This window comes from Micropterus dolomieu, linkage group LG14 (genome assembly GCF_021292245.1).
Source record: "Micropterus dolomieu isolate WLL.071019.BEF.003 ecotype Adirondacks linkage group LG14, ASM2129224v1, whole genome shotgun sequence".
In the NCBI taxonomy this organism is placed as follows: Eukaryota; Metazoa; Chordata; class Actinopteri; order Centrarchiformes; family Centrarchidae; genus Micropterus; species Micropterus dolomieu.
This window is the reverse complement of record NC_060163.1, coordinates 19,889,535-19,901,675: the sequence shown is the minus strand read 5'-3', so window position 1 is coordinate 19,901,675 and position 12,141 is coordinate 19,889,535. Positions and strand designations below refer to the sequence as shown.

General features: G+C 38.5%; 1 protein-coding gene across 1 annotated transcript in view; it reads right to left on the bottom strand.

Moving 5' to 3' along the window:
• Positions 1–2,803, bottom strand: part of LOC123983084 (5-hydroxytryptamine receptor 3A-like) — a 14,785-nt gene extending 11,982 nt beyond the window's left edge. The window contains exons 1-2 of the mRNA XM_046069214.1: positions 2,763–2,803; positions 1,963–2,040 (exon numbers count right to left, since the gene is read on the bottom strand). Of these exons, the coding sequence (XP_045925170.1) occupies positions 1,963–2,040 (78 nt within the window). The 5' untranslated portion in view covers positions 2,763–2,803. The remainder of the gene's footprint in view (positions 1–1,962; positions 2,041–2,762) is intronic.
• Between the last annotated feature and the right edge of the window lie 9,338 nt (positions 2,804–12,141).

The window sequence follows — 12,141 nt, the reverse complement described above, 5'->3', positions numbered from 1 at the left end:
CTGCACATCCCGAAAACTAACTATATACCTCAGTATCCAGAGGGGTCCAACAACTGGCCGACAGAGAAATGGGCAAGCACGGATCCGAGGCCAACGAAGCAAAACAGGAACGCAAACAGGTCCCTCCAAGCCAACGAGGAGATGCCTCCCCCGGACTCCAATGCACAAACTAAACGCCCAGCAGCCATCCAGAGACCCTGCCCAGGGAAAAAGTATAATGCATCAAGATGCATCGATAATCGCCCCACAATCCCACCGCAGACCCCCACCCCCAGAAGCCAGGACACCCTGCGACCCCCCAAAGCGCAAAGGACCCCAGACCGCATGTCCAGGGGGAAGCTGTACCCCGCCCCAAGGAAGAACAGCAGAAAGCCGTGCCGGGAAGCTCGCTACCGCCAGGGAGCAATAACGCGGGAGAACGCCGTCCCTCAATTCTAATTACACATTAGACACAGAGGGCTTGGGGGATAGGAGGGGCACGATGGGAGGCTCCTCTACCTGACAGTTGTGGGGTGCCTGTGTCACACCTACCCTCCAATTTTAACTGCACCTTAGTTACCACACACCTTATCTTTACTCCACCATACAACACTTCACAATCCATGACATGCATCCAACACAAAACAATACATTTACAGAGCCAGGCAGAGGGGTTGAAGGAGTGGGGGGGATTCTCATTGGCCTCGTGTCCTGCCCTTGGAGCCCCGGGGCGTCGGGGGTGCCACGGGGTTGGTGGCGGTCTTGCCTGATCTGGGGTGGGCTGAGGGGTTTGGAATGCTGTGGTGGGATTGGAGAGCGATTGTCGATGCATCTTGATGCATTGTGCTTTTTCCCTGGGCAGGGTCTCTGAATGGCTGCTGGGCGTTTAGTTTGTGCATTGGAGTCCGGGGGAGGCATTTCCTCGTTGGCTTGGAGGGACCAGTTTGCGTCCCTGGTTTGCTTCGTTTGCCTCGGATCCATGCTTCCCCATTTCTCTGTTGGCCAGTTAAAGTTAGTTTTCGGGATGTGCAGTGTGGGTGCAGGGCAGGGCTGTGTTAAGCTTCATGCGTTCCGTCGGCATTGCGTAGTCAACTGGCATTTGGATAGTCGTTTTTATTATCTTTTTTATTTTTATTTTTATTTATTTATTTTTTGGGGCGTCTGTTGGTTGGGTCGGTGTCTTCCGCGTTTGCATCTGCATCTGGAGTAAGGCTTATGCGCACACACATGTATAACACATCCACGCACACAGACACAAACAAATTTAGGTTGTGCCTGGTAGAATTATTCCTGATGCTTTTCTTTCAGTTACTTATTTAAATTAATTGTTATTATTCCAGCTCTCGTGGCTGTGCTGTGTTGCTTATTTATTGTGCGTAACTGTTTCTTGTTTTCATTTTTCTCTTAGTGTCTTACCATGTCAGCTGTTTATTGCTGCTGTTCGGCTGGTTGTCTTTTACTATTATTATTATTATTTTTATTGTTTGTTTGTGTTTGTTTGTTTGTTGTTGTTTTTCTCCTCCCCAAGCCCCCCTCTCTGTTCCATTGCATGTTTCGCTGCTTTCTGCAATTGGTGTTTCCCACTGCTTTTCCCTGTTGTCCCCACCTTCCATCCCCCTTCTCTTACAGGTGTTGTCCTTTCTCTGTGCTGTCTGTTTGTGCCCCCCCATCCCCATGTCTGCCCCCCTGTCCGGCCCGGTGACAAATCAATACATAATTAAATAAATAATAAAACAGACAAAGGAGTATATTAATACTCTCTTGTTAAAGTAAAATCTGTCCGGCACAATATGGTATCCAGCTCATCATACTCTATACCAGGCTGCTGGGCAGGACAGGTATAAAAAAAAAACAACCAAAAAACAACAACAAAAAACAGAACAATGTTTTCAGTTTCAAGACTTACATAATTAAGGCTAAGGGAATAAATATTCATGCATATAATTACTGAGTACTTATGAAGTGTTTGTTTCCTCTACATACTTTCTTCAAAGGTCTGATTGAAGTTCTGTTGATCATCAAGAAGCTCTGGTGGCTCTGTGTAATTGGAGGTACTTCCATCTGACAGAGAAGAGTATACAGGTCTTTATTTAAAATATGATTTCCCTGCGCACACATCTCCTGCTTGCCTACACAGAACGATTAAGTGTTGACAATATTTATTAGTTATTAAAAACATAGAATCAACTCACAAAGGGTACACTGTAAAAATGAAAAGGTTCTGACAAGCCAACCAGTTATCTTTTGTTCAGATAACTTATCTTTCATATGTATAAAAACTCTAAATTTCAAGGCAACTTACTGCACTTGATTTTTGAGTATTGAGGCCAACTCAAATTTTGAAAAAAACACCAATTTCCACAAACAAAGCCACTTCAATTTCCTTGTTTATTTTCAACAAACACTAAAGAAAAACATGACTGTGTCATTCAAGATGGAATCATGCAAGTCCAGTGTAAACCTTTAAAACAGGCATTTAAAATAGTGTACATGTATATCTGATGACCAATTTCAACATTCATCACCATCAAAAAGAGATGCAATTTTATGTTCCAGAGTCTCAGCTTCTACATACTCTTCCCCACCGTTGTTAATTGAACCACTTTGTGCCTCTACCTCATTAAAGTCATTTGATGGCTGGTCAAGGATATAAGTGTCGAAGGCACAGGTTTCATTTTCAGCAATGTCAGGGCAATGCACAGTGTGTTGATTTTTTAAATGATGTCCCAGGTGAGTGAAAAAATTATGCTCAGTCCAAGTTTCTCCAAATTCACATTACTCACAAAAAAAGTTTGATGTCTTCTTACAGTCCGGCAATGTAAGGTGTGATTTTAATGCGACACAGGGCAAGTGAGCTCCTCTTCCGTGTCGTAGTCTACGGCTCAATAGATCTTGTTGACTTGAGCTGAGAAAACCGCAGAACCCACACACATAGGATAACTGTAAGGACAATGAGAAATAAAAGGCAAATTAGTTAATTTACTTTTAATGGATCTATACAACAAAAATATTCTCACACACTTTAACAGTGTACTGTGCACGATGGTGGGTGGGGCACACTTAAATACATTTATGGGAAACCCTGTAGGGTAACATTATATGGCCATAAAAAATAAATTATGCTAGTTAGCAGTATTTATTTTGATGTAATGCATAAACGAATAGCGGTTCAAAGTTCCACATTGAGTTCTGACAATCAGCTGTTTTGTTGCTGACGTGTCCATTGCACTTCTGAACCATACATAGAGACTCTGCGGTCCATATAGACATGGAATTTATCAAACCATTGTTTACTATGCTAACATTAGCTGACTACTTAGTTAGCAAGCAAGCTACAGTGTAGCATCAAGCACATGATTAAACAAAAGAATTAAACATGTGACTACTGAAAAGCCAGACTTTCAATACTATATTCATATTCAAACAAAACTCACCTTTTTGACTTCAGGTTCTCTTGAAGAAAACAGGAGAGCTGTCCTGGTATGTCCAACACTGACATGTGGATGAAAACCCCTGCAGGACTGCTTAGAAAACCCCATGCTTAGCACCACTTAAGTTGGCTCAGCTCCAACTACAATTTCATAAATTTTGCATTGAGACCAACTTTATACAAGAAATGTAATAAAGTTAGTTGAGGAAACTATTTTAACAAAGTTTACAATGCCATTAAGTATTTTTTGTTCAGTTTAATCAAAAATCTAATTAAGATGAGCAATTTCAAGTTTTCATTTTTACAGTGTAGGGTGTTGAGAACAGTCTAACTAGTAAGTAAGTATGTACGTATGTATGTATGACTAATCACGTGTAATAACAGATTGAGATCAAAAACCAGTCAGAGGGCTAACGAACTACAGTTGTGTGTTTTGACTCAACCTGATAAAAATTTTTCCACACAGTTAGAATGTCTGGTAGCAGTGTGGAAAGGTTTTGTACTTTGTACTTGTTTCTGAGTTGTTTGATGCTAAAGTGCTAAAATATCTAGAATAAATATGTGGAAATAAAACTAGTGCTGGTAATACAACTAATTACATGGTAACAAATTGACATATTATATTATATAATAATAGTATATTAACATCACAAATTTTAAACCAGTATGGTTTGTATTTTTGATTTTTGATTTGCTGTTTTACCAATAACATATGAACATTATAAGGCCCTGCACTTTTCTGACCCTTAGAAAATCCTCAAGATTCTAATCTTGATCTGAGTGATTACGATGACCAAAGAGAGGATCTTGATCATTTTGATTATTATTATTAATGCTAATATTTTGACAAGGTAGATGTGTATATTAAAAGGAAAACTTTGGGTATGTTAAATAATATCACAGAGTGCGGTCTAGTCCTGCTCTTTTATGAAAAGCGCTATAACTGTTGTGATTCAGCGCTCTGTAAATAAAATTGAATTTAATTCAAATGTTGATTTTTTTTAAAAACGACAATGATTGTTATTATTGCCCCAAGGAAATAAAAATGCAAAGACATTTTCCATTGCTTTTTTCTTGGGGAGGACTTCAATGGCTTGTTTCAATTAAAAAGCAGTGCAGTTTTGAGGTTCAGCCAATCTCTCCCTGTTCTTACATTAACATTTTTCTGTGACACAATTAAAAATAAACAATGTTGTTTAAATTAACAAGCAGCAGGAATAATATGGAAATAATAGGTTTAACCAAACTGCAGAACATTTACACCTGCATGCGTCATATAGAATTGTCCCAGCTTACCTGTGAGGAGGAGCAGAAAGAGGAAAACTGCAAGCATCATGACAGTCAGAGGTCTGACCAGTTAATGAGCATCCCTGTCCTCTCTGTGTTGTTTGTAAATGTTTGTTGCAGCAGTAATATCATTGCTTTGTACTGGAAGAGGGCTGAGCAAATGTAATGACTTTAATGTTTTTTTTGTCTAATGATAGAAACATTAGGCCAAACACACCTAATGCAACAAGGCTGCCAGTAACTGACAACACCCTCACACTTAGCCTGTGGTCGGATCAATTTTGCTATCAAAACAAAAGCAGTTTACTTCTTGCTTTTACTTCTTGTTGTTTTTTCCAAAGTAAGTAGTAAAACAGTTTAATGTAGGAACAACAAATGTACAACTAATCTCAGATTTGACTGGTTACTGTGTCAGGCTCTCCCTTCCCTTCCACACGTCATTTCTTGCCCCGAACATCATGTTACTCACAATAGCCACTTTTGATAGGTTTGAAGTGGAAGGAACCACTGGTTCTGGAAGTATTTTTCCCCATGAAGTCTCTCAAATAACTTTTCTCTTGGTATATTTGGTTTAATTATAAGTTTTGATTATTTCAACTTGGTTTATAAGAAATTTCTTTTTTGTCTATTTTGGATGTCTCTAAATACTAAAATACCAGGATCCAAGATTCCTTTAATTGTTATTCAGCCAAACACAGAAATATGTAAAGCATGAAAGAAATTACGAGCTCGGCTCCTTTGGCTACATTAGCCATACCAATGAGCATAGCCAACGTTGCTATGGAAAAGAAGCAGGTGAACGGCACAAATCAGAGCTGTAGCAAATTCAGAGTTCTTTGTTTTTGTCACATTTAGGAAACAACACTAACAGTCTACAGCCACTTTACGCACTGCGATGACCGGAATGCTAACATCAGCACATTCAAATTACACCTGATGTGTAGCAGATACAATGTTTACCATGTTTACTATGCGTGTTAGCATGCTGACAATAATTATTCAAATAAACATTATGTAGTATTCTTATCTTAAAATAACAGTTTCAGAGTAATTTTGATGGTACACTGACTTGTAATAGAGTGAGTGATGTCACTATCATTGCTGTGAAAGCTTTCTAAGGCACTATGTAGACAGATGCTGAGCGGCCTTCTTGCTGTTGGACTAATAAGTAATAACTTTTTAGCTGGCTTGCTATGTCTTGTGATGTTGCACGTGCTTAATGTTTGAATGTGTTAGCACAGTTGTTGAAATCAGCCAGAGGTTTCACAGAGGTTAAGCTGCTAGCAGTAGCCTAAATCTCTAGTTGATGTACTTTCTAGATAACACACTCAGGCATAGGTAAGATTACTGTACGTGCTCTTGCATCTGTTCATTTCCAGCTTTGTTGGCTAGCTTGCCACCCAAGTTTCAAGCAAAATAATGCTGCTGCTTGTGGTGGAGAGCGGTGCTAGTGTGGAGCTTGGCGACAGGGCAACATAATTGGACTCAGCAGCCTCTACATTAACTAATGGCAAAGGTGAACAGACCAAAGAGGTTGTTGTCAGATGCTGGTAAAAGCTTTGTTAAATAAAAGGCTGCAAGACAGCCACTGAGCTGGCATTCTTTCTGTTTACACAGTTGGACTAGTAAGTAATATTTCTCACAGAGAAAAGAAAGGTCAGGTCGAAACAGTGTAGAGAGTCTGCCGCAGCTGTTGTGTGAAGCTGCTTCCACCAATTTTATGATAAGTTAATTAAGATAAAACGATAATAGCGCTGAGTGCTGTTTCACAACGACACTCATTTTGTTTTATAAATTCAGCGCACCTCTTTCCTTTACAGCTGAGGCCCTCCCTAAAAGGTGTGTTAAGTGTTGCTTTACTTGATCGGTGCTTGTAAAATATCCACGGTGTCTGCATCTTCTAACGTCATAGCGATTTATAGTTTTCTCACCGCTGATTTCTGTCACTGCATCTCCCGACAAAACACCATGGTTGTATTTCAGCGTTCTGTAATGTAACTTCGTCAACTCCAGTAGTTCACCTGTCACCTGCTCTGCTCCCCTCCGTGTACACACACACACACACACAAACACAAACACAAACATACACACACAGAGCCCCCTCAGTGACTCATCCGTCACCCAAAGCTGAAACTGTGCTGCTATCTCTTGTACTGTAGATGCTGCAAAGTTAATAATGTTGGATTATTGTTTCTTATTTCATGGGCTATATGAGATTTTGGAGTAATGCATATAATAGCTTTTAAAAATAAAGTATTACATTTTAGAAGTTCAATAGTTTAATGTTTCCTAAGGCAATGAGTAATCCTGTGATCTCAATATTGACCAAAATAATTAGCAGTCCTACATGAACATTCAATTTAATTCATGAAATTATAGAACATCTGTAGAGTGAAACTGCAGCTCTACCTTCTTTCTGTACAGGCTTCATTCAATATTTTTTTTATTGTTAACTTATAAAACCTTTTGAAATGTTTTTTAAATTTGGTGAAGAACGCATTATGACTTGTTTAGGACTCGAAACTCAAGGTTTAAGACTTGGATTTGACTTGGACTTGTTGGTCCTTGACTTGAGACTTGACTTGGACTTGTAAAACAATGACTTGGTCCCACCTCTGCTACTAGTTTTTGATGTTATGCAATCATAACAACTGCACGTGTACAGCTGTCCTTATTTACGAAAGCGGTGAATTACAGTCTGAAATGGTAGGGCCACCAAATCACACAAAAAAACTAATATTACATAATTATCCAACGAAACTTAAAGTCAAGGGCAACTGGACTTGGTTGAAGATACTGGAAGACGTTTCGTCCCTCATCCAAAGGACTTCTTCAGTTCTGACTGACTGGCAGGTAAACTCAGCTATTTAACCTCAGTGGGGTCGTTTGCCAGGATCGTCGATACTGCTGGTTCGTTAGTGTTCCTGGTTGCTGTAACGGCCGTCGTCACCTGAGGCCAATAGGTTACGTTTCTTGAGTTTCCAGGGTAAGGTAAGGTAAGGTAAGGTAAGTTTATTTGTATAGCACAATTTAACAACAAGGTAATTCAAAGTGCTTTACATAAAACATAAAAGCAACAGGGAAATATGTAAAAGTTTAAAAGCAACATAAAATATAATAAAAGATACAGTGTTACAAACAGGATTAAAAGAGTTAAATGGAAAATAATAAAAAGCTAAAAACAAAGAAAAAGAAAACAGGACAGTAAAAGTTACAGTGCAGTGTAAGTTATCAGTAAAAAGAAAAATCTTAAATATTTAATTAAAAGCAATGGTAAAAAGAAAAGTCTTCAGTCTTAATTTAAAAGAACTGACTGCTTCAGCAGACCTGCAGTTATCTGGGAGTTTGTTCCAGATATACGGAGCATAATAACTGAACGCTGCTTCTCCTTGTTTAGTTTTGACTCTGGGGACAGAAAGCAGACCTGCCCCAGACGACCTGAGAGGTCTGGATGGTTCGTAATGAAGCAGAATATCAGAAATGTATTTTGGCCCTAAACCATTTAGTGCTTTATACACCAACAGCAGGATTTTGAAATCAATTCTTTGACATACAGGAAGCCAATGTAAAGACCTCAGAACTGGAGTGAGGGAAGTGATGAACCCAAATCCTTACTTGCCTTTTTGTCTTCTTAGCTGAACTTTTTGAGCCTTTCACCTTATCAAAGAAGCAGAAGTTGTCTAATCAACCCAATCTCATCTCAGGGGTCACATATACACACTTTGTAAAAAACCGTGGCTATTGTACTCAAAACGGCAATTTAGTGTGTGTCTGATGTTTTGGCAGAAAATTGTGTCCTCTTACATTTAATCTTTTATGTATGATCTTTCAATATTATCATTAATATTACTATTCTCTTTATGTCTTATAGATGCGTGAATAGTCTTGGACTCTTACGTTCACTCGTTACACAGCAGCTGCATGGTCTCCGTCAGCACAGGAAACAGAATTGATTAGTTCACGACTCTCAACTGTGGGTCTTTGGGTTTGAGTCGTTCATTTGTCACGTGACAGCTGGCTACAGGGCTGTGGTAAGCAGGCAGCACAGGAAATAGAACTGATTAGTTCAGGACTCATAACTGTGGGTCTCTGGATTTGAGTCATTTATTTTTCATGTGCATCTCGCCAGAAATTGGTACAGTGAAATTCAACTGTGTTAATGATAGAGATGGCCCTCACAAGTGACCCAAAAATCAGTGGTCACTGACAAAAACAAGAATGTCTGTGCTGGTGTGTTTGTTTTTGTATGAGGAGAAATGTATTATTTTGTTGTTTATTTGTGCAAACAATGCCAGTACTGTACATACTGTACAACCGATCACTGTTATTCCATCAAATAAATACATCATGACATAATGTTAAACAACATTAATTACATTGCATCTCCTCAGAAGAAAATGTGATGTTAATATTAAAATGATCTAAAACATTCCTTCAGTAATCTAGACAATCTGTGATAGCATGTATGATACATACAAATTGTGCATTTTACACGTTAAAACAACATGTAAATATTAGATGTCATATTAGTGTACTGGCATTTTTCAATACAACTAAACCACTGTTATAAGTTCATACTGTGTACATGCGTTAGGCACTTTGAGAGCCCCGGGCAAAAGGGATCTGAAGGGCCCTATATTGGAACAAACTGAACCCCCCAACCCTTCTAGAATCACATCATGGACACATCAATCCAATATTTAAACTTTTTTTTTGTTTACCAGGTTAGTTTTAGAAAGGGCATACACTGCATATACAAACTGTACATTATAGTAAATTTAAAATGCAAACCCCCAATACCATCCCATGCTAAACTTTCAAAATCACCCTTTTTTATTAAAAAAAAAATAATATATATATATATATATATATATATATATATATATATATTTATATATATATATAAAAACAGGGAATACACATTCATTATAATGACATGCAATAAGAACAAAAATGTGCCAACAGGGTCAACAGACCTGCCACCCTAATTTCATCTCTGGAGACATCTTTTAAAGGTGGGTTCACTGAGCTTAGACATTTAAGCACCTTGAGAAGGAAAGAAAAAAGGGTTGTATGTGGTAACCTAGCTTTTCATATTTTCTTAGTAAGATATTTTTTTAAAAATTACCTATTACCTAAATGGCAACACATAACTTACTTACTTATTCACAGGTTTTCAAACATTAGGTATTTTGCACCTTTTAGGCCAAAAGAAGCCTGCTTCATTATCCTTCCAAAATATTTAGTCCTACATTACATAAAGCACTTGTGTTTGTTGTATCAAGGGTTAGGAGTAATAGAAATAATAAATTAATGTTTAAAACATTTAAATCAATATGCCACAGGAATAGGAGCAGAAGCGTGTGGGGCACGTGCCGCCTGTGAAATCTGATAGTGCCACCCTATTTTCCTAAACTATGATTGGCTATTTGCGCCATTACAGTCAACGATGTAACCTTAGTTACAATCTCATGTTGCGAATTCTTGCACTACTTGTTAGTATTGTATTATAGTATTAATGTATTTTTTGTATACTTGTACATTTTTTGATCTCCTCACTTTTTAAATTTTTTATATACTTATATTTCTATTTATGTTCATGTGTACTGTAAGCATCAATTTATACCAAGGCAAATTCCTCGTATGTGAAAATGTACCTGTCAATAAACCTGATTCTGATACTGATTAGTTCGATCCATGTATCTCAAGTGTCTTACGACCCCTCTCATATATAATTTAAATAGAGAGAAGGTGATTTAACATCAAAGGCAACCAACCACAAGTTGTCAATCACATTAGGTATTTAAAGTAGTCAGTGATTAAGCCCCTTGCTCTATGGTAGGGGTCAGCAAATAAGTCTGACATTATTTTAGTCAAATTATTTCAAACCGTTGGATTCTCATGTCCACGTTTGAGTGGGGGAGTGTGGGTCTCCTGATGGAGGTGTTGTAAAGTCGATCCCACAATCCGGCGGGCTTTTTTTCTCCCTTGTTAAACAAATTGATTAGCCTATAAGGACACTTTTTCACATGCTTGCAATAAAGCATGTGCTGCAGTGCGTGTGCATCCCGGCGTTTGATCCGCATTCAAAAACCTATGGACGCTAATTTTCATTTCCCTGAGGAAATTCAGGGAAATCCAATCACAAGGTTACTGTTGGCTTTTTCAGAGGTGTGTCAAGCAAGCCAGAGACTCTTTCGAATGTCCTTCAGAACTTCTCAAAGTAAAAGCTCTCAATAAACTCAACATAAAGCATTGCTGCAAAAAAAATATTTTGGAGGCACAATCACTTAAGAGGAAGTGATTATTTGAGTAACTGTAGCTGTCATGACTGAGATCTATTTCAGCATCTGCCGCTGTCAATTTATTTATTTTTTAATTTTCTGCAATCAAAGCTATTTAACCGTGGGATAGATATTATTGCTGGCTGGCCAATTCTGGCCTGCGGGCCGCCGATTGCTGACCACTGCTCTATGGTGTCTCTGTCTCACACTTGATAACATTCTCAGTCAATAACAATACAATAACATGAAAGACTTTACACACAAAGACTTTATTGACGTATCACTCTACAGTACGTACATCCAAATTAAGTTTAAAGGATTAATTAATCTGCAATTTTATGTTAGAAAAGTTTTGAAGTTAGAAAAGAGAGCAAAACAAAAACTAACCAAGATGTTGGTTTGGACAACATTGCGTCATTGTTATTTATACCTTTGCAGAGACATGAAACATTTTGTCAATCATGTCAATGATGCACGTCACTGATCAAAATACTTTTTGTGTGTCATTGTGTGCTGTCACTAATAGGATCATGTTTTCATATGTGTGAAAGTGGCTGTCAGTTGTTTTCATGTGTTAAAGAGGTGGTATTATGCTTTTTGGCTTTTCCCCTCTCCTTTATTGAGTTATATATATTTTTTGCGCATGTAACAGGTTTGCAAAGTGAAAAAGCCCAAAGTCCACCCCAAAGGGAGTTCTAATCTCCTACAGAAAGCTCTGCTCTGAACTGCCTGAAAACAGCTCGTTTGTAGTCCAGCCTTTACTTCCCTTTCTTGTGATGTCACAAGTAAATTCATGTCATAATGCTCGCTGAGCTACTAGTCCGACACGCCCTCAAAAACACCGGTGGAAAAACACTGAGCTGCAGCACACCTCTCCTCTCCAAACACTAGCCACCCTCCAAGCAGTCAGTGGACATAAAGTTGTTACTGTGATGTAGAGACAGAGCTCAGTTAAAACTTTGTGGATGAAATATACTTTTGTTACAGATTAATAACTCACCACTCAGAAACTCTTGCTCCAGTCCATATTGCCAAGCTGGCAACATGTAGCTTACAGCTGAATCGACGCTGTTCACCGTCTTTTCGCTGATCCGCCTTTTCCTGCTTCTGATTGGCTAGTAGCCCTTAACTAGGAACTGCGCATGTGTAACTCCCAACAAA